The 23,407-nt window shown below is 43.1% G+C and overlaps 1 protein-coding gene across 3 annotated transcripts; it reads left to right on the top strand.

Annotated features, from left to right (window-relative positions):
- The first annotated feature begins 6,273 nt into the window (after positions 1 to 6,273).
- LOC144163978 (doenitin-1-like) lies at positions 6,274 to 23,052 on the top strand. Of its 3 annotated transcripts, XM_077694611.1 has the most exons (5): positions 6,274 to 6,398; positions 14,524 to 14,697; positions 16,196 to 16,399; positions 21,532 to 21,572; positions 23,024 to 23,052. In XM_077694611.1, exons 1-4 carry the CDS (start codon positions 6,356 to 6,358, stop codon positions 21,534 to 21,536), a joined length of 426 nt encoding a protein of 141 aa, XP_077550737.1. In that variant the 5' UTR covers positions 6,274 to 6,355; the 3' UTR covers positions 21,537 to 21,572; positions 23,024 to 23,052. The 3 variants fall into 3 exon arrangements, with proteins under 3 accessions (XP_077550737.1, XP_077550738.1, XP_077550739.1); XM_077694612.1 differs by lacking the exon at positions 21,532 to 21,572; XM_077694613.1 differs by lacking the exons at positions 21,532 to 21,572; positions 23,024 to 23,052 and adding an exon at positions 21,387 to 21,508.
- The last annotated feature ends 355 nt before the right edge of the window (positions 23,053 to 23,407 follow it).

Consider the following 23,407-nt stretch of genomic DNA (forward strand, 5'->3'; position numbering starts at 1 on the left):
GGCTTAACTTCCTGTCTGTACCGGGACGGATGACGACTCAATTCCATGAAAGACATAAATTGCTGTTGCTGCTAAAGTTGTTCTTGCAAACGCAAAACGTGTTCCATGATACGCGTGAGTTCCTCTGGATGGTCTGGCCTTGCGTTCACTGATTCACTTGGCTTAATCACCCAAGCTTGAAAATCAGCGGCGCGCATGTTCACCTTGTTGTTACTCTTCAACGCTAATTCGTCTAGCGTCAGATTAGCTTTCGTGGCAACGAAAGATATGAAGTCAGGTGTGCTGAACTTTTCTGGGAGGATCACGGTCGCATCATCCCCGTCCTCTTGGTAACCGTTGACCACCAGACGACCATCTTCACGCTCGGTCAGATTGAACAACACCCACATTGTCCGGAATAGTCGACTGCGCCAAATGTAACGCTCCCCTTTATGGGGTCGAGTTCACTAAGTAGACAAACAGTCCGGTTCTCGTCCTTTCACCTCCTCACCTTCCTCCTCCTCTGGCTGCTGCACGGCTCCTCGTCGACCTCTTCCTCTTCCTGTTACAATCTAGAGTGCAGCCACTGACAGTGTATGCGAAATGGAATTTTCCGGAAGCACACGTGCCGGGGATAACGCTTTATCTGCTGGCCCCCAACACACTACCACATAGCTATCTTCCGCACAAAACGTAAAAATGCATCCCTGTTCTTTACAAATGTTCGAAGCGTTCGTAACAAATCCATAGCACTTTCTTCCGCTATTGATTCTTTCTCAGCTGATATTGTCCTTCTAGCTGAAACCTGGCTCTCCGCAAAAATTAAGAATAGCGAGATATTAGACTGTGAAAAATCAGATTGCTTCTACAGATACGACCGCGGCGTTCGATCCGGAGGAGGAGGAGTGCTTATAGCGGTCAATGACAGATTTGTTTCGCCTGTAATCCCGGTAGTGACGCCCTTGAGCTTGTTTGCGCGCGCATATTTCTTGCTAGCCGAGAATTCTTTATCTGTGCCTGTTATAGATCACCAAGTGCGCCAAACTCTTTTTGTAGTGAACTTCATGACGCAGTCGATAAACTGCGCCTCAGATACCCTAACTCGCCTCTGCTCATTTTAGGATATTTTAATTTTCCAAACATACCATGGCGGCATGATTCAACAATTTTTTAACATAATTCTGCGCAGTGCGCAGAATTTCTAAATTTTTGCGGTGATTTCAATCTTACGCAACTTGTTCACATGCCAACGCGAACTACTCCTACATCTTTTAACACGTTGGACTTAATTTTTTTCACTATACCAGATTTTATTTCCCCTATAACTTATCTACCAGGCATTAGCGACCATTCCATACTTCATTTTACGTTGAAAGCTCGGGTACCTTCAGATAAGTTTTTTAAAGTAATACAAGACTACAGCAGAGCTGATGTGACGTCAATCACAGCTGAGCTAGAGGCGTTTCTCGCCGACTATCTTCCTAACTTTTCCGATCGTACGGTAGAAGAAAATTGGTTCCTTTTTAAGAACAAGCTATTATCTCTGATAGACAAATATGTCCCAAAATTCAGAGCCCTTCCACCCCGTGAAGAGGGATTGCCAGCACAGCTGCGGTGCCGAGCCTCAACGTGAGGTTTGACTGGGTCGTAGTCCATGGGGTGCACGAAGCAAAACACGTTTGTTTGTAATTTGCGATTGAGCATTGTTCTTGGTTATTAACTGAATGTCCAGTCTTGTCCAGTCACTGCTCCTCGCGCATGCTCAGAACGGCTCTTCAGGAGCGACATGAAACGGCTATCAATCGGCTCCGGCGCAGCGTCAGACTTGGCTACTGCGCAATTGAGGCGCACACCTGGGCACGCGCCGGCGCCAGTGCGTCTGCACGGCTACGACGCAACACAATCCAACACAATCCATTTTAATCCAATCCAAATCCAATCCAAGCCAAGCCAAGCCAATTGAATCGAATCCAATCCAATGCCCCTCGCGCATGCGCAGAACGGCCCTTCACGGCACACGCGAAACTGCTAAACCTCGGCCAGTGTAGCTTACGCTACAAAACACACAGGCATCGTGGGTAGAAATTTATTATTGCGCAGGTATGGTAATCACGGCACATGCTCTATGAAGGGCCTAGGACCTTTTTAATTTTGTATGATTTTTTCCATGCCCCGGGGGTTTGACGCGCAGTTTTACGAATCCGGGGATTTGAACGGGCTCCGCAACGTGGCGCTACGCTCGGTAGCGATTCCTGTCTACATCGCTCTGGGACCGGAGACGATCTGCTGGATCCTAGCCATTTACAGCTTTGCTGTAAAAAGAAAGGTTACAAATAACCCACGTTCACCTTGGTTTACAAATACATTAAAGCGGCTCCGTAACAAAAAAAAAGCGCATGTTTCGTCGCGCGAAGCGGACAGATCGGCTGACCACTAGACGCCCTATCGCCGAATTAATACTGACTTTAACGTAGCCGCTTCGAATGCAAAGGAGTCGTTTTATATTGATACGCTACCATCGTTGTTACAATGTAACCCACGAAAGTTCGGGAGCTGCACTGAAAACGAACTGTTTCAACTTGTTCAATCAAATACCCCAGTCTCCCCACGTCAATGTTGTTCCATTCTAAACAATACATTTTCCGCTACTTTCTATCGCGTTATTTCTACCGTTATTCCACCTTTCACGCCTGCGCAGTTCCTTCCAATGGATTCCATTGTTATTGATTCTGTTGGTATTGATGCATTGATACGTACTCTCAAAATGTCATCCTCTGCTGGCCCTGACTGTATTAATTTTAAAATGCTCAAATGTACACATGTGTATTCGTCTGTTATTCTTTCAGACATTTTCGACAAATGTTTGTATCATTCTATATTGTCTCGCGATTTGAGGGTGGGAAAGGTGTCTCCTGCTTTCCAATCTGATGACGCTCATTGCCCCGATAATTATCGCCCCGTCTCATTAACATCAGTGCCTTGTAAAATGGTAAAACACATAATATATTCCCATTTAATTGAGTTTCTTGAGTCCAATTCCTTTTTCAGTAACTGTCAACATGGGTTCAGGAAAATGTTTTCTTGTGAACCACAACTGCTAACATTTACTATCGATTTACTCGCAAGTGGTGATTTGGGAATTGATACCGAATGCATATTCATAGATTTCGCTAAAGCCGTTGATGGTGTCCCACATGGCTTAATAATTTTCAAGCTCAGCAAACTAAACATTGATCCCAAGTCGATCCCAAAATTTTCGAATGGATTAAAGACTTTCTTTTCAACCGTTCCTAATTTGTTATTGCTAATCACCACTCATTTGCTTTATCTCCGGTACAATCAGGCGTGCCCCAGGGATCGGTGCTAGGGCCACTTCTTTTCCTTGTTTATATCGATGACCTTCCAAACTGTGTTCAATTCTCATCAATTAACCTATTCGCTGATGACTGTGTAATTTACCACAAAATTTCTAACCTTGCTGATATTCAAATTTTGAAAAATGACCTTAACAGTGTAACTAACTGGTGTAACAAATGGCACATGATGCTTAACATTACGAAGTGCAAAAGTATGAGGATATGCCGGCAGCCCAATAAAACGTATTTGCATGCGTACTTTCTTCACGATATTCCTCTTCTACATGTTAACTAATACAAATATCTTGGTGTACATATTTCTGATAACCTGTCATGGAACACTCCCATTGACCACGTAGTAAAGAACGCTAGTCGCATGCTAGTTTATTTGCGCCGGAATTTTTCTTCTGTACTTTCATCTTTCAAATTGACCCTGTACAAAACACTCGTCCGTTCCAAATTAGAATACGCAAATTAGAATCCTCATCAAACAACGCTTACCCTCGATCTTGAATCTGTCCAAAGCCTTCCGCTCGTTGCATATTATCATCTTATTCGCGCCTTGCCAGTGTCTCATCAATGAAAAATGCGCTTACTCTCACCAGCCTTTCACACCGTCGCAAATGCTCTTGTCCTTATTTGTTACACAAAATTTATCATCACAACCCTACTTTAAAGGATCAAGTTCTCACTCCCCCCCGTTACGTGTCATCTCGGATTGACCATTTCAGCAAAGTTTGTGTACCATATGTAGCAACCATTTACAACGCTCCTTGTTGAATCGCTCTTTTTTTGTTGTTGTTCTTTATTTCTATTTGCATGGTGTTTTTGTAGAGTAACTGCACCTGATGTTTTGTATCTTGCCACTACTTTCTGTTATGCCGTATGGGCTTTGAAAGTATTTTCAATAAATAAATATAGAAAGAACTTCGCGAAAACATTTGATACTGTTCCTCATCATTTACTTCTCCTGAAACTAAGTAAACTTAAAATTGAAAACAATTTACTAAAATGGTTAGAACGCTAATTGAATAATCGCTCCCACTATGTTACAGCCAATGGCTACGTTTCGGATCTTTGCCCAATCAAGTCGGGTGTCCCGCAGGCCTCGGCACTTGCACTTCTTCTTTTCCTGGTATATATTAACGACCTCGCTGACTCTATCAGTTTGCATATAAGACTTTCCGCCGATGATTGCGTGCTCTACCAAGAAATTTGTAGCCTCTCTGATATTTATGCTCTTCAGTATGATCTTAATAACGTATTAACGGTTGCGACACTTGGTTAACGAAACTTAGCATTGGTAAATGTAAATCTATGAGATAACACAAAAATTTAGCACAACACTCATCAAGTAATTTTTTCACGCACTTCGCAATTGTGCCTCTTGCTCAAACGTTTTTACAACAACAAAATACTTAAACAACCTCCTTTCAGCCCCCTGCTTACATTTCTTCCCGTCTTGACCACCATTTGAAAGTAGGTGCTAAGCAGCAACAGCAACCTTTATTTTGGCTCATGCCTCCCGAAAACGAGTGAGGACTGGAACAATCTTCCTGCTGGTATCGTGTCTCTACAAAAGTACTGGGAAAATTCAAGTCTGCGTTCGACCATCATTTTTATTGACCGCTCCATTGTTTGTTATGTACTTTGCGTTTTTTACCACACTCCTCTCTGTACGCCTGAACGGCAGCTAGAGTAAAATAAACGAAATAAATAAAATAAGTTAAAAGGCACATTCTAGGGAGCTGAAAATTGTTGCACTCGCAGCAAAGGACGCGCGCAGCACAACTCATGCGACAATGGCCACAAGAGGCGGTGCTCGCGCGGGCGGAGTAGCCTCAACGTGACAATGGCAAACACCGGCCGCACGTTATAGCTTCGCTGGCTAACCATCAGTACGTAGTGCATGGGGGCCATTTTAAAAGACGATATCCTTCCTTCGGATACTTAAACGCCATTTTAGTCGCTCTGTCTCTGCCTGCAATGTCTGTCTGTCTGTCTGTCTGTCTGTCTGTCTGCCCATCGGTCGGTCGGTCGGTTGGTCTGTCCCTCATATTGGCCTACCAGCCGAAAGTTACCGTAGATTCTTCAATAAATTTTAATATTCAAAAATCGTGCTAATACTAACTCAGGAATACACCTAATCTTGGTCAAATTTGTTTAGGAACAGCAATTTGGCACTGTTCAAGAAAAACATTATTGCATGGTTAGTATTTACTCTATTCTTTTATTACAAATGCATGGCTGCTGAACATTGCGAGATAAAATAAATACGCATTGAAAACGATTTATTCAACAGGCAATACAAAAATACAATACAATACAGTACAGGCAATACCCACTGGAGGGGAAGAGCGTAAGAGTTGCGCGGGAAAGAGTACAGAGGCATTCACGTGGCACTGGTGGCAGAAGACTATCCTCTCTCGACATTTGCCGCGAAGTGAACAGATACGCAGATATTTTTATTAATCAAGTGCCTTCTCCTTCTCGATAATTGCGTGAGCTGCCAGCTCCCAAAATAAAAATGCCATTATATTTGAAGTTCAGTCAAGTGGCAACGAAAAAGTTTTGCCATTCAGTAGTTGTTCAACTTCAAGGCCGAAGTTTCATTGAATACACAATCGCAATTGAACGGCTGTACTGAATAAAGCAGTATTCGATGCAAACCTGAGTGTTCCTGTATAACAATTGCGAAAAAATATCAAGCATTTACAGTTTTGTGAGTGCCCTGGGTCAAAAACATCACGCATCGCAGACCCTAATGCAAACCTGGACGCCTTCTCATGAAGCCGTGACATATATTACTACAAGCGGGACGGTCCACTGAAGGCCTCATTCCGGGCGTGCAGTGCCGGACAAGCCTATCAGCACTTTGTTATCGATTCCTAGAGAACTGGAGCACCTGTGAATGACTGCGCGCTCCCATTAGGCACAATCTCTCATCAGTCGTGCTATAAAAGAACCAGTTCGGTAATTCACGCAGCACAAGTGGATCACGCAGGTCAGCAAGAAACACGATGAAGCTCTACATCTTTCTCGCCCTCATTGGTGCAGCCGTTGGTAAGTTCTTATTTATTACGCTGCATTCTACTGCAATTATTCATGTTCGTATAAGATTTATTTAATAACTGATGAAGCATATAGCTTCGACCTATCGCCACCCGGCTCTTACTTTTGAACGAAGCGAACAAATTTGCATTTCAAGCAAAGGATTAGGTTTTTTTTATTCCTCGAAAGCAAACTCCTAAGTACATGCGGGAAGGGTTGGCATGGGTTGAAATGGTATCTCATGTAACAAGTTGCACACTTCCTTGCCAGTGCGGTGTAGCTTGCAGTTTCTCGTTGAGAGTTAAGGGCTACTTCATGTTCGGCTGAGGGTCTAAAAAGTTTTTTTTTACGAATGTGCAAGGCAGAGACAACATTTTTTAGTACTCTGCTCTGAATAAAAGTTATAAAAATAAAAAGTTATAAAATATATAAAAATATAAATTATAAAAAATAAAAATAAAGCCTTTTAAGAAAGTTCAGAAATAACCCTACAAAAGGTATTGTCTCTGACTGGCGTATATGTAGGATTTAGAAGTTTTTTACAAGTTTTACAAACGTGCGTTCGGAAACACATGTCTAAAATAGGCGTTTCATTCAAAGTTCATTTAACATATTTCGGCAAGCGTTTTGTGAGGACCTTTCAGATATTTCTTCCACATGAAACAAGTTTCTTCAGCACATTATGAGCACAGTCTCTGAGTCTTATCCGATATCATGCAATGCCCTCATGTAATGCCCTTATGTGATGCGCTGAGGGCCCTTAAGGTGGAAGTAAATAAAACGAAATGAAATGTCCTGCACTGGTAAATCTCGCCATAACCTGCACCAGCCAGGAGCACTCCCATTATTTGTTTCCTCTTCATTCACGCATCGCTCCCCATCACCATCTGGCCGACGGGCGAGTTCGTTTCGGCCTCCATCTTGGCTGGTCTCACACCAAAGCCGGCCGCGCCGTTGCCCTGCAATAAACGCTTCACCACGACCACTCTGCACAGTATCTCAATATGTAATTTTCAAACTGTTCGAAAACCAAGAGCCTAAAACCAACTTTTAAACTACCTATTTGTAATACAAAGGACAGCGATATTACATGAGAACAACTAGCAATTCCCCACAATTCCCGCATTTGCAACAGTGCTTTTGAGTTTTTCTGTTATTTGATCGCACAAATATTGGCAGGTTATAGATTTCCTAGCCGCACGTATTTGTAAATCATAGAATGTGAGTAAAACAGCTGTGCTTTTGTGTTTCTTTACCCTAAAGAAGTTTCAATATAAAACGCTGTGAACGCTGTAAAACGCTGTGAACGCTGTGAAGGTTGCGTCTTGTTCTACAAAAACGACACAAACAAAAGATCTCCAAAGCTAGATCTTGACATTATTCTGTGCTTTCCTTTGCCTTCATAAAGTGGCAATTGTTATGGCGAGTATCACAAAGGGAGCTACATTTTACGAAGAGCACTTCAATTCAAATGCCGAATTGATAAGGTCCCCAATTGCTACAGGAAGCTTAGCGAGGCTCTGAGTAGATACAAGACCTCGGCGTTGCTAACGTTGGCCGTCATGTTCCCGCCGACGTTAAGTGACTGGTGAGGACACAAACTTAAACACTCTGCATTTCCATTCCCGCCATATAGTTGCTGAAGTAACTGACTGAAAATTCTTGCCGTTCCATGCAAGCTAACAGCAGCGGGTTTGGAACAAATAAATCAGGAAATTAAAGATTCTGCAGGATGCGTGCAAGATGATCGAAGCGTCGTTCTCTCGCATTTTTACCAGCGTAGTGTACTGACACTAGAATATACAAACACCATAAATAAATCCTACTTTTAGATTCGGTGTGGTTAATATTGTTAATGGCTCCATTTTTCAACGCGCTTGGTTTCCGATCTTTCTCACTCGCGTTCACACAGTTGGTGTCTCCCTCTATTGCAAAGACGGCTGCTTTCGCTCACTCCCCTCTGCAACAGACCGCGGCAAGCCTTCGCGACCTGGGCTTTTACTGTGCCGCCGGTGCTGGCTGAGGCTCGTGGTCGGCAATAGGCTAGGAATGTAATGAACGTTTGTAAATAATAAGGCTGGGTTCAGACGGTTGCCGCAACTGTCGTAATAACTTTAAATTATGACGTCATTTCCCGTCTCAGCTCACCGAACTGTTCCCTACGTCACGATCAGCGAACAAGTGGATTGTCGTAGCGACAGACTACGTGACGCGCTACGCAGAGACAGCCGCTCTTCTGAGGGGGACTGCAGAAGAAGTCGCAAAGTTCTTCATAAGCTAAGTTGTGCTGCGACACGGAGCCCCTGAAGTCCTAATCACGGACCGCGAAACGGCCTTCACTGCGGAGCTCATGTAAGGAATCTTACGCTACAGCAACACGGATTACCGAAGAACACCGGCGTATCACACCCAAAGGAACGGACCAACGGGACGTCTGAACAATACGGTCGCTGATAAGCTGTCTATGTACGTCGAAGTTGAACATAAGACTTGGGACGACGTCCTTCCGTATGTCACATTTGCGTACAACACGACTATCCAGGAAACTACGCGGATGACACCGTTCGAGCTTGTCTACGGAAGACGGCCGACTACGATGCTTGACGCCATGCTTCCGCACGTAGAAGACGACGACCTCAACGCAGACGTCCAAGGATACCTTCAGCGTGCGGAGGAGGCCCGCCAGCTCGCTCGAGTTCGCGCAACGGACCAGCAGCTGGTGGATGGCGGACGCTACAACGTCCGACGCCGAGACGCGGAGTACCGCCCAATGAATCGTTTGTGGGTTTGAACTCCCATCCGACGACGTGGACTCAGTGAAAAGCTTCTACGACGGTATTTCTGAACGTACTGGATTCTACAACGTGTTGGCCAACTTACCTAAGAGGTGGTCCCCGTTGGTGATTCACCCGCCGCGGTGGCTCAGTGGCTAAGGCGTTGCGCTGCTGAGCACGAGGTCGCGGGTTCGATTCCCGGCCGCGGCGGCCGCTTTTCTGATGGAGGCGAAAAGCAAAAACGCCCGTGTGTACGAGATTTCGGCGCACGATAAAGATCCCCAGGTGGTCAAAATTAATCCGGAGCCCTCCACTACGGCGCGCCTCATCGCCTGCGTTGCGTCTTCGCGTTAAACCCTACAATCAATCAATCTGTTGGTGATTCCGGATCATCACGATGACGCACGGTGCCCGAAGTCGCCCACGTGGTTCGCTTAAAACCATTTTACGCACAATGATGGGCTTTTATTTTTTATTTTTTCAGACTGTCGCTATGTTAGCATCGGGTCGATGCACTCTTTATGTTTTCCTTTTACCGCCCGGCTGTACCGGTCTGTGTTGTCGGTGTTATCTGTGTGCCAAGAGAAGCGCGTGTTTCATTCTTTCGTTGTTTGCCGCATGTGTTATCTCTTCTGATAGGGAGAGCGTTCCGAACTAATGTGAACAGCCTATAATAATCTTCTTTGTTCTGGATGTAATTCGATGGTTCCAGAAACACTTGCGCCCAAAGATAAATTCCCGCGGAACCGACACCGCGGCATTTGAATCGTCGTTGCGCGCGTACGCACTTCACTTTGTTGACTGCTGCTTCGCCGCCTGTGTATTCTTTGAGTTGTTAGGGAAGCACAAGTTCGCTCTAATAAACTTGTTTTTTTCTTGAAGACAACTGCGTCGTCTTTGGCTTCGCGACAATATGTCTAAATATTCGAGTACTGACTGTGCGTACACTGCAGGCGAAACATGGGGCACAAGCCACGGGATTAAAAATATGTCTTGTCTTCTGGTGGATGTTTGCGGCACATGGAGTGGAAAATGTCGCAGAATTTCACCACAACACTGTGCCGTGAAGGAATTTGAACAGGAAAAGGAGATCAGCCTTAATACGTCTGGAGTTTAGGCACTCTAGCATCGGTACAGAGAATAACCCAAAATTGTAATGGCTAGCAATGTGATGATTGAGGATTGATATAAACTTTTTATGGACACTTTCCATAAGCATACAGAGTGTTTTGCATGTGCTATTCCACACCAGAGAAGCATACTGGAGCTGCGGACGACAAACTGTCGTGTACCGCTTGAGAAAAGAGCCCGGCTCGTGGAAATCCTTTGATAGGCGACATATAACGCCAAGGTATCGGAGGGCCCACCGAGTGACCTTCCGGATGGGCGGGGGGAAGCTCAACTTACTGTCGAAATTAACACCAAGGTCCTTAACCTCCACCACACATGGTAGTTATTCACCCTTAATGTTATCGGAGAACAATATACTGTCACTTTTTCTAGTATATGTCCTTTGTTTAGTTGTTGATGTATTAATAAAAAGGAGAAGCTCAACTTACTGTCGAAATTAACAACAAGGTCCTTAACCTCTACCACACATGGTAGTGATTCAGCCTTAATGTTATAGGAGAACAATATACTGTCAGTTTTTCTGGTATATGTCCTTGGTTTAGTTTTTGATGTATTAATAAAAAGTTTGCTGTTTGAGCACCAATATGAAAAAGACCTAATCGCTCGCTGGAGAGCGAAACAGCTTGCGGTGTTAATCATGAATTAGGGAGGAAACATCCTCTATAAAAATTGAAAAAATAAGTGGCCCCAGAACAGAGCCCTCAGGGACACCGCTTGTGGCCTCGTAGGAGAGGGAAGACTGCCCGTTTGCATGAACGAAGCATGACCTATCCGATAAGTCATTACATAACAGGAATGTGAGGGATGGTTATAAATCGAGTTGACACAGCTTTTAAATAATATATCATGGCAGACGACATCAAAAGCCTTGCTCAAATCGAAATAAATGACATCGCGTTCTCGTGTTCCCTGCACAGCTTCCGAAGCATGCAGCGTAAAATTTACAAGATTAGTGGTGGTCGATCTCCCAGCGAGAAAGCCGTGTTGCTGAGGTAATAATATACTAGTTTTTACACTGAAAGTGAGTAGTGTATGTAATACGGTCTCAAAGAGTTTTGAAGCAGCGCAGGTAATAGAAGTCGGACGGTAGTTTGTGGGGTCTAACTTTGACCCTCACTTAAATATAGGAACAACCAGCGCAGTGTTCCGACGAGTGGGGAAATTACCGGTATTGAGTTACGTTCGAAATATATTTGACAAGACCGGAACAAGATCACCAAACGCCTTCAGTACTGCAGTTGTAATGCCGTCAGGGCCGCGCGAAAAAGACTGCTGAGCTCGCTTTACAGCTCTTGATACAAGACTTTCCGAAATAAACCGTTCTGAGCTTTTCTCATACCCTGGAAACACTTGCAGGCAGGCTGCACTAATAATAATAATCAATCAATCAATCAATCAATCAATCAATCAATCAATCAATCAATCAATCAATCAATCAATCAATCAATCAATCAATCAATCAATCAATCAATCAATCAATCAATCAATCATTTATTTGCGTGCCCAGGAACAGCCGGGGGGGGCCTTTGTGCTGGCGCACGGAAACAGAAACACACGAAACATAATATACACATCTCTCAAATACAAACTAAAATACAAAATACAAAAAAAAAACGAAATGATAGCTTATGTTGAAGTTACGGAATGAAAGTCATTTAAGTGCATGAACTCAAGGATAAAAGACAAATGCAAAAACGCCCGTGTGTACGAGATTTCGGCGCACGATAAAGATCCCCAGGTGGTCAAAATTAATCCGGAGCCCTCCACTACGGCGCGCCTCATCGCCTGCGTTGCGTCGTCGCGTTAAACCCCACAATCAATCAATCAAATGCCGAATAAGAAAAGTTGGCAGTTACGCCAATACAAACTCACAGACATGTTTGCGAAACAGAGTAGGGCAATCTTTAAATATATCAAGGTAATCCGAGTACCGATTGTACGTGCATTGCAGGCGGAACACAGGGCACAAGACACGCAGACAATTGGGGTTGCTAAAGGTATCATGTTTCCTGGTCCACTTTTGCGGCACATAAAGACGAACATGTTGTAGCAGCTCACCACAAGACACTATGCCGTGCATAATTTTAAAGAGGAAGAGAATATCAGCCTTGTTCCGCTTGGAAGTTAAGCATGATAGCGTCAATGAAGAGGGCGATCCAGGGTTATAATTACTACTATCGCCAAAGCGATGGTTGAAGATAGATATGAACTTATTTTGGACCCTTTCTACAAGCTTACGGTTTGTTTTGCTCGTGCTGTTCCAGACAACACATGCATATTCAAGCTGAGGACGACATATAGTTGTGTATTGAATAATAATAATAATAATAATAATAATAATAATAATAATAATAATAATAATAATAATAATAAAACAAAGCGTTGCCTTGACAATCCAAAACAAAGTGCGACAAAGCATTCGCTACAGAACGCGAATGTTTTAGATTGTCCGCAATTCTCCGGTAGCTTTATTGGAGAGCTTACATTCGCATAGGTGCGCAACAAGACCCGCACAAGTGTGAATTGGTGACCACAAAATAAGGGGCCAGTTGGGCTCCGGAGTGGAGATAAGGGAAAGATAAGGAAAAACCAAATAAGGGCTGCGATAAGCGTGCACTGTTGTGTGCTCCATTTTTGGTGCATGGTAACAAGATAGCGATGGTTAAAAGGTTCGGGCGGAATGCCGAGAAAGCGTGACCCACATCGGCGTTCTTGAATCGTTGCCGTGGTTGTTCAACCTCAAATCGTAATTCAGCGAATTAATCGCTGAATTGCGATAGTGAAAAACTTTTATCCGTTCTATACTGAGTGTGCATGGTTCTGTTGTAATAAGCAGGTACGATAGGCAAACAATTATGCAATTTTTGTGCGTAATGTGTGCTGTCAGGTGTGTGGTTTTACTCCATTGAACCTGGCTTGAAAATGTGATAAGCCTCCCCCTCCACACTGCTCAAACAGGCCCACAAATTATTTGATACTCGCTTCAGTACAGGTAATTACACCTAAAATCTTCCCTCGCTATAAATGGGTGATATCCAGTGTGATGGTCTAAGTTGTGACCTCTGCCAGTTTTGAATACCTTCCTAATCATTTCCTAATACTTTCCTAATCCAAGCGTCATTTTTTGTGCCCGTGGGCTCCCATTACATAACATCCTATCAATTCTACAGTTTCCTCTTGAGTAACCTTGCCCTTCTGCAGGAACACCCTAAAACATAGCTGCTATGCAACGGGACTTTGCATGGGAATTACATTGACGGGGTATCGTAAGTCGCTACATTGCCTTTATTGCGACCTTTCATGGTTTTAAACCTGTGAAAGCACTCACAAAGACATAATGTCTCGGTACGTTTCGAGCCCATCACGGTTCAAGTAGCTGCTGCAAAAACATGTATTAGCCTCATGTGGTCCTTGCTCCTCCTGCTTGCAGATTTTACGCGTCTCTAGTAGGTCATCCCATTGGTTACGGCGGTGCCAGGCTGCCTAATTCAACAGCTTTGGCGATCCCTTCTTTATCTTTCAGGGCTGCAACGTAGGTATTTGTGTATCTTGTGGCCATGTGACCTCAATTGCTGCAACATGACAGCCCTTCTTAGGATAGGAAACTTTCCGCTCAAAAAGGAGGGCATATCTGCATATTTGAAGGAGAATATTGTTTGAATCCTACGCAGAAAACATTGAATATCTCAGTGCGTATTCTATACGAAGGTGCATGCATTTGATGTCAACGCTTCCGCATTTCAAAACGCAAATCTTATGGTGAAAGCACCGGTGGTGCTTCGCGAAAATATTATTCAGGTTCTACGTTTGCGCAACAGGTGGAAACCAATTACGCCTGTGGACTGAAAAGTCAACGAAATCATGCCGTGTGTATATGCGTCGCATGCTCGATCTTATTAGGCACTTTTTGTTGGTGGGAGAATGGTTAATTTCGGGTTGGCAAAAGCGGCAGCCATTCTTTTATTAACCAATAATTGGGGAATGTTACATTCTAATTGGTTTAATGAACTTTTCATTGCAGATACAAGGTAATAGTTCATAAAACTACAAGGGCACGCTGGAGAGCGTTTTTCTGGGTCTCTTAAGAAATAATAAGATAGCTTACCCAAAACTTCTGTTAACCGCAACTGAAGAAGTTTCTTGTCATCATGATATATTTTTAATATAATACTATTTTAATTAATTTTATCAACGCAAAATAGTAATTTCAGCTCTGGTGTTTATTTTTTTAGCGCAGCGAAATGCCGTCTGCCGGCTTCCAGCGAAGCCTGGGATCTGCCGGGCGTACATTCCTCGCTACTACTTTGATGTGGATAAGGGACAGTGCCTCGAATTCATCTACGGAGGATGCAAAGGAAACGAGAACAACTTCGAGACACTAAAAGAATGCGAAGACGCCTGTACTGGTGAGATTTGCTCCTTTTCAGAGAATCTTCAAGCCTGCAGACATACGCTGCAAGATTTTTCTACGTGAAGCACACCTTCAACTTCTGTTTGTTTGGCTACATCTTTCTTACAACCGAATAATTTTGCAGTGGAAATTTTTCGCGTGTCTTCAGCGTAAACTTCACATAGGTGAAAGGGGAGATAAATATGATGGCCCTTTTAAAACACCTGTTTCAGTCGTTCTGTGGCTTCCACGGCAACTTCTTGGTATAGGGAAACTGCGGTCATAATACCACCGCTAAGACAAAGAGAAAAATACTTGCGAGTGAATTTCATTTTATGTTGTTTAAATTGGCTCAGGCATATGGTTTTTGCATAAAATTTCGCGTTCAGTGTCATCCCACAGCTGGAAACGAAACTTTTCGCCATGCTCAAAGATATCTCCTCTTTCAGCACACAATACTACGCCTCCAACCTTTAAAATGAGCACATGGTCACTGGGTTTTTCAGATATCTTGGACAAAGGTTTGGTAGATTATGCACGTAATATGATCGGGAAAGGCTAACCACCGTGTAATACCATCATTTTCAAGAGAAAATGCTTGAAACTAGGCCATAAAAATGCACCTTTTAAAATATCGGTATTGCAGAAACCATTCAAATTCACCTTAATAACGCTAGCACCAAAGGTCTCATTAAGAAGACAAAATGCAGTCGCTAAATAGAAGGTGTTTATGTAATAAAAAGGTCGCTGGCAATATTGTCTTGGCAAAGCAATTGCAAAATCGTTGCAGAAGCTCTAGCCTTGCTATTGCAAAAGCCACTCCTCATCAGAGCATACTACACAAATTGCAAATTTCCCCATCGAACGCGCGTGTTGTTTGACGCCTTTGTCGGGAGATATAGATTTCCTTAAGATACCTTTACTCTCTCTACGTTTAAATGCTTGCATTGCAAAAATACCGCGAGACTCACCCAGCTTCCACGCGGAGCAATAATATCATCCTCAAGCCATGTAACGATATTTTTGAGGCGCCTCAGTAAGACGGTAATGTGGTGGCTGTGAGGATATTTGGCGCAGCCTTGCAATTATGAAAAAGCATGTTGACTCAAGCATGCAGCTCTATGCAACCATGGTGTAAAAATACAAAGTTTATTGGTAACAAATATGTTATGTTTACGTATGCCTTACGTACGTATTTTTAGCATTTTGTTTAGTTACGTAACATATTTCAGTTATTAATGGCAAACTCCTAAATTTATGTGTTCATTTTATTGTTTAATTTATTAGCCTATTGGAACTGAACCATCCACTGCACTAAAAAAATGTGTTTAGTTACCGAGTTCTTAGTAAAAAATGTTCCTCTTAAGAGACTTTGAGGCTTTTTTGAACGTGGGTGTAATGTATGGGGTGTAATGTATGCTTATGTCTGCCTACGCTGACAACTTCCAAACTTCTCAGCACGATGAATGCGCTTACTAAGACCCCTTTGTTTTCTCTCATTATTGTACTCGCAGAACCCCAAAGGCCTAATGACTTTCAGAAGGCCGACTTTGAAATGGGCTGCAAGCAAGCTCCTGAATCGGGACTTTGCAATGCTAGCCATGAGCGGTGGTTCTTCAACGCTGCATCGAGCGAGTGCGAAGTGTTCACTTATGGTGGCTGTGGTGGTAACGACAACAATTATGAGAGCAAGGAGGAGTGCGAGTTCGCTTGCAAATGTACGTAGCAAAAGCTTTGTGTAGGATCTGTCTGTGTCTCTGTTTCTCAAACAAAATATCATGGCAGCTTGTTTCAATAAGAGCAAAGAATAAAAAACACGGGTTAGCTCTCAGCTGGGGTGAAGGGAACTGACAACCGATTATCAGCCAAGCGATGGACGCCACCGTAATGCACACACACACACACACACACACACACACACACACACACACACACACACACATATATATATATATATATATATATATATATATATATATATATATATATATATATATATAGATATATATATAGAAAATAAGGGTTGGCAGTCATGAAAACCTCGGAAAGCAAAGGGGAGGCTGTGGTGGGTCATAGAAATAGATTAAGAATTTTTTGAGTCAGAAAGAAAGTGGTGAAAAAATGCCCGCCGGGTGGGATATATTCTTTCTTTCTTTCCAAATTATTTATCTGTTTCAATGACCTACCACATCCTCCCTTTTGCTTTCCAAGGGGTTCTTGCCTGCCAACTCTTATTTGTGTGTTATTTTCAACGAGCCCCTCATTTCGTATTCTGATTCGCTACATGCATCGCGAGGGCCTCTCTTCTGGATGTCTTGGTGCCATAGGAAGCTTAAGAGGGTTCAACGCTGGTCGACCACTCTCGATATGTCGTAGACGCTCGAGTCACGGCCCGGGGGTTAAAAAGAAGGTCCCCTTCACCCCGAGTAGTCCGAGTGGAGCTGGCTACCACCCCCAAGCAAAGGAAACAAAAATACCTAAACATAAATACCCCAGAAGGTGGAGAGGAAAATCGCCCCACCGGTAGCGTAGTGGTTATCACACCAGACCGGTATTCTGGTGGTCGTGGCTTCGGATCCCACCTGGCGGGCATTTTTTCTCCACTTTCTTTCTTTCCAAATCCTTCATCTGTTTCAATGACCTACCACATCCTCCCCTTTGCTTTCCGAGGTGTTCTTGATTGCCAACCTTTATTTCTGTGTTATTTTTAACGAGCCCCTCATTTCCTATTCTGATTCGCTATATATAGAAATAGTAGTTGTCTTATATATATATATATATATATATATATATATATATATATATATATATATATATACACACATATATATATATATATATATATATATATATATATATATATATATATATATATATATATATATATATATATATATATATATGTATATATATATATATATATATACATATATATAAAGCAAAGGGGAGAATATAGGACGTCATTGAAAGAGATAAAGAATCTGGAAAGAAAGTGGAGAACAAATGCCCGCCATGTCGGATCTGAACCGGTATTCTGGAGGTCATGGGTTCGGATCCCACCAGGGAGGCATTTTCTCTCCACTTTCTTTCTTTCCAGATTCTTTATCTCTTTCGATGACCTACTATATTCTCCCCTTTGCTTTCCGAGGTTTTCTTGACTGCCAAACTTTATTTCTGTCTTATTTTCAACGAGCCCCTCATTTCCTATTCTGATTCGCTACAGGCATAGCGAGGGCCTCTGTTCTGGCAGTCTTGGTGCCATATGAAGCGTAAGAGGGTTCAACGCTGGTCGAACACTCTCGACATGTCGTAGACACTCGAGTCACGGCCCGGGGGTTAAGAAGAAGGTCCCTTCAAACCAGGAAATCGGAGTGGCGCTGGCTACCACCCCTAACCACAGGAAAAAATTACATTGACATAAATACCCCAGAAAGTGGAGGGGGAAAATAGCCCCGCTGGTAGCGTAGTGGTTATCGCACCAGACCGGTATTCTGGAGAGCGTGGGTTCGGATCCCACCTGGCGGGCATTTTTTCTCCACTTTCTTTCCAAATTCTGTATCTCTTTCAATGACCTGCTATATTCTCCCCTTTGCTTTCCGAGGTTTTCTTGACTGCCAAACTTTATTTCTGTCTTAAATATATATATATATATATATATATATAACAGTGCAGGGCTTGGCAGCTGAATAGTATATTAAATTAGAGTCACCACGAAAAACATAACAATATTTAATACGACGTTCCAGCTGGGAACCAGCCTTTTTCAAGTGAAAAAGGCTGAAAAAGGCTGGTTCCCAGCCGAAACGTCGTGTTACATATTGCTATGTCTTTCGTGGTGACTCTAATTTAATATTTATATTTACATACATATATATATATATATAAATAAATAAAATCCAGGAACGGTTGAACTTTTGAAGCTGGTAGGGAACACAAAAAAAAACTTTGAATAAGTAAAAGCACGATTGTTGCCAACGTTTCAGCAAAGAGACTTGCTTTCGTCAGGGCCCCTTTGCTGAAACGTTGGCAACAATCGTGCTGTTACCTTGTTCAAAGTTTTCTTATATATATATATATATATATATATATATATATATATATATATATATATATATATATATATATATATATATATAGGGAGCAGTAGAACATTGAAAATGATAGAAAACACAAGAAAAAAGAAAAGGTACTGAATACAGTGACGGAGCCCGTCGCTTTAAATTCTGCACTACAGTGACCGGGCCCCCTCAATATAACAAAATCAAAACCAGCCGATTAGCCGCCGTTTCTCGTTCTGGGATTTGGTGTGGTGGTTCAGCCGCTGACTGCGGACGTTGTAGTCTGTGGTTCGATTCTCGCATCGTGTGTTTTTATGTATTGCTTTTATTTTGTGTGTGTGTGTGTCCGCGTGGTTGGTGTTTTGTACTAGCAAAACAATTCACGCGGTAAGAGCAGTCGGTCTTGGTATTTTACTCAAGCGACCGAACCGCTCCCGCTCACTGGAGTCAAGGCCGACGTAGCCATCGCCAGTTACGCGCGATGTCCTGTAATTATTACCAGTGATTAATAATTAACAGTGACTCTGGCTAGTCAGTGAGCGGAAGCGGTTTGGCCGGTTAGGTAAAAATCAAGACTGAGTGCTCTCGCTGAAATATTGTGAAGCGGGCGTCGGGTGGCGGCTTGGAAATCCATTCGGATAGAGCTACAGTTAGTCCGACCATCTGTAATTATTAATAATGATTAATAATTATCTGTGATTCTGGCTAGTCAGTGAGCGGTAGCGGTTTGGCCGGTTGGGTGAAAATCAAGAGAGACTGCTCTCAACGCGAGTTGTGTTTCCTCTGGACGGAACTTTAGGGGGCACCGTCACGGTAGTGCAGATTTTAAAGTGACGGTGCCCCGTCACTGTAGTCAGTACCAAAAGAAAAACTTCGAACAAGGTAAAAGCACGATTGTTGCCAACGTTTCAGCAAAGTGACTTGCTTTCGCCAGGGCAATCTCTCGCCTGGCTGGCACGCTTTATATAGTGGTAGGACCCCAGGTGAGAGGTGAGAAGAAAAAGAGGAAGTGGAATTGTGAAAGCGGATTAGTTTGGGAGCATGTGGAGGGAGATATTGAGGGGGAAGAAGGTTGTATAGTTGGAGCCGCAAAGTAGGTCACAGGGAAGTCAGCGGTGGGTTGATATTCCAGGATTTTTTGGAGAGAAAGGATGGGAGGGTGTTTGTTGACCCGCTGGACGGCATACCGAAAGGTTCTCAAAACCGCCGGAAGCAGACCAGGCGGTGAGAGGGGGGGTCCTTATCAGAAACTATCTGCAAGACTCAGGTCAAAAGAGCAGGTAGAGAGGGGGGGGGGGGAGAACAACTAGGTCAAAGAAAAAGAAGAAAAGAAAGAAACAAGGAAAGAAAAAAAGCAGGGAGAGAAACCACTCAAACCCACACACAAAATAAAAAGCAATAACCCGACAACTGAGGGTTATTGAAGGTGTCGCCCACGGCAACATTCCTTGAACAGGCCTGTCCTGAAACTCAAAAACGAAAAGTTAGTTAGAATGACGTACGAGGCACAAGAGAAAGCGGAGCAAAAAAACAGAAATAAAAGAAATAAAATGGAGTTCCAAAATCAAAGCTTGGAGCTTAGGGAGCTTAAGAGGGTTCAACGCTGGTCGACCATTCTCGACATGTTGTAGACGCTCGAGTCACGGCCCGGGGGTTAAAAAGAAGGTCCCCTTCACCCTGAATAGTCCGAGTGGCGCCAAGCGCAGGAAACCCCCAAGCGCAGGAAACAAAAACACCTGATCATAAATACCCCAGAAAGTGGAGGCTAAAGTAGCGCCGCCGGTAGCGTAGTGGTTATCGCACCAGACCGCTATTCTGTAGGTCGTGTGTTCGGATCCCACCTGGCGGACATTTTTTCTCCACTTTCTTGTTTTCCAAATTCTTTATCGTGAGCTACTACATCCTCCCCTTTGCTTTCCGAGGTCTTCTTGACTGCCAATTCTTATATATATATATATATATATATATATATATATATATATATATATATATATATATATATATATATATATATATATATATATATATATATATATATATATATATATATATGTATATGTATGGGTCAAAACTTGGGGGTGCAGACACTTGGAGAACACTGAACAAGGGTTTTATTGGGTTATCTGAGAATCTAAGATAGATAACCCCCGAAGACGAAAGGTTCTCCTTTCGAAAGTGTTGGGAACAATAAAACCCCTTGTTCAGTGTTCTCCGAGTGTCTGCACCCAAGTTTTGACCTATTGCTACGATAGTCCGGAAACCTGCTATATATATATATATACTTACAGCATTAGGGGAAGGGCACTTGGCATGCATTGTGAGAGAAAATATTCACAATGGCAAAGGCTCATTGCTATTTGGATGAGTTATATGTATTAAGTGCAAGACTAAGCGCGGCCACAAATTGCAACACAATAAAACGGCTTAATTGTTTTAGAGCATCTTATTCATTACAGTTTATGAAAAGTGCTTGCGTCACTGCACGTCTTCCGACTAGTGTACAATGATGCACACTTAAATAACGCATGTGCGGCTTTTGGTAGATGAGGTTTGCAAGCCACTTCTAGCCCTAATTTTCCATAATCCCCCTCTCATCATTTATTACAGTCGCATGTTCTAATAAAAAATAACGTTGTTTCTCCTACAGAAACTCATGTGCTCCACGTTTAAAGCCGTTCCCGCTGCGCCGCTCTGTATTACCTTATTAGTTTCAGATGGTCGAATAAATATTTGTGTTACCAAATGCCACAGAATTTTGAATAAACCCTCAATAATTCTTGCTGTTATTTCAGATTGATGGACTTTGTATGCACCTCAAGCATTTTGAACACTAGTATGCATTTGTTTTATCTCTCAATATCGCTACAACAATTGTGCGCTATTAGTTGTACAGAATATGCTCACCTAACTCCAGAAGTTACAATACCGTTTGCTTTATTAGATGCGACGCTGAGAGCATCTCTTGTCGGCGGCCCCGTCCTTCCTGCGTGCGTCCGTCGTCGTCGTAGTTGTCCGCACAGCTGCGTCTCTCCTCCGCTTGCCTCCTCTCCTTTCTCCGATAGCGAACACTCTCGCCCAACATCTGCGGGCGCGCGGCGCTGCGCGCTGTGCGCATGTGCAGTACTCTCTCTCTCCGCGGTCTCCTCTCCTTCGGGCGCGCTGCGCATAAAAGCGGAGTGCCGCGCTCCGGCCGGTCTCTCAGTCGATGGTCGTCCGGGATTGCGCTTGCTCCCCTCGCGTGAGAACACAGATGTGATTACGCGTTTCATGCAATTCGAGTAATCCACCAAACGGAAACACCCAACGGAACCCCCCTTCAGCGTCGCATGAGGTGTGCGTAATTTTTATCAGTGCTTAAAACTCCAATTCTCTGTTTTCTCAGCGCAAGGGGCTGGAACTGAATTCTTTGATTGCTGCAATCGTGCTTTGAAGAGGGATTCTCAATATATTAAGTTCGGGAAGCACTTTTCTGATTGTCTACGCGACACAAAACGTGAAGTCTCGCCAGAAAGAGGGCCGGATGACTGTCACCGGTTATTAAGATGGGCTTGAAAAATATATTATATACCCGATAGCCCCACCCCCCTAAAACTCAGCTTACACGAGAATGCGGGTTTCAGGTTAATTGACACATATATTACATTGATTGACAAACTGCAAAACCATCTCTTCTTTTTTATTCGAGTGATAAAACACTCCCTTCGTTAGTTCTTAGAACTTCAGAATCCATAACACAAAATAAGCACTTAATTAGTTAACATCTCATGTTGAATGCTGATAAATTACAACAACTGAAAACAATCTGGAAGAAGGTTGTTCCACTGGTACGGAAAAAGATATTTAGGGCATGGATTTGGTTCCACAACGCCAACGGGAAATTACGGTGTGGTGCAGTCGGTAAATATTCCATTCTAAAACAAGCCATTCTCAAAGGAAAGTAACCTGAGTTATCAGTGCGTTTCCTCCACTGTATCAAATAGAGCGTGAATTTCGATATTCAGGCGGGCGAAAAAGATAGCTATGCTCAGTCTCGGTGTTGTGGTGGCTAGGAATTGAAATATGATGAATTAAGTGCCCCTTTATTCCACCTAAAGACTGAAAGCGACGGTCTGCAATACCCCTTTAATTCATATTTCATCTGTGCCACTAGACTAGTCTTGTTAAGGGCAAAACGCCCTGCTTTTGCTCACTTTTGTGGACACAATTGGCAAATTGGAGATTTCAGCAGCGCGAACAGTGCATGAACGTTGTGTGCCCCAGGATTTTATTCACTTCGTTTTTCAGGAAGGATGACAGAAAGAAGAAAGGAGTTGTCAACTCGTATCTACAAAAGCAACTCTGTTTGTAATTCTGCAAGATTGATCAAAAGGTGTGCTAGTCTACAATCGAAATAAATATGGAAGAAAAATACGACACTTGCTCATTTTTTACCAAACAAATCACGTCAAGAAGCAATGATATGTATATTTTCCATCGCGCTTTTGCGGCCACAAACCACTACATGGAAACAGCCCATCCTTTCTATCTGAAAATGATGCACTCCTCCGCATTGCCACGGTGATGCTTGAACATGAACATTTCTCGTAAACAATTGCTTGGTTGTATTTGGCATTTGACGCGCAGACGGTTTCAATCTTGATCTCAGCGGCTTTGAATTTGCCCTTCATC

This window comes from Haemaphysalis longicornis, unplaced genomic scaffold (assembly GCF_048455015.1).
Source record: "Haemaphysalis longicornis isolate Haplotype H1 unplaced genomic scaffold, Haemaphysalis longicornis Haplotype H1 scaffold_13, whole genome shotgun sequence".
In the NCBI taxonomy this organism is placed as follows: domain Eukaryota; kingdom Metazoa; phylum Arthropoda; class Arachnida; order Ixodida; family Ixodidae; genus Haemaphysalis; species Haemaphysalis longicornis.

What these genes read in the sequence shown, in the direction of transcription:
- LOC144163978 (XM_077694611.1), top strand. Translation starts at nt 6,356, where the DNA reads ATGAAGCTCTACATCTTTCTCGCCCTCATTGGTGCAGCCGTTG. An exon ending in CCTCATTGGTGCAGCCGTTG is followed by an intron (nt 6,399 to 14,523) that starts GTAAGTTCTTAT and finishes TTATTTTTTTAG; the next exon opens with CGCAGCGAAATGCCGTCTGC. An exon ending in ATGCGAAGACGCCTGTACTG is followed by an intron (nt 14,698 to 16,195) that starts GTGAGATTTGCT and finishes TTGTACTCGCAG; the next exon opens with AACCCCAAAGGCCTAATGAC.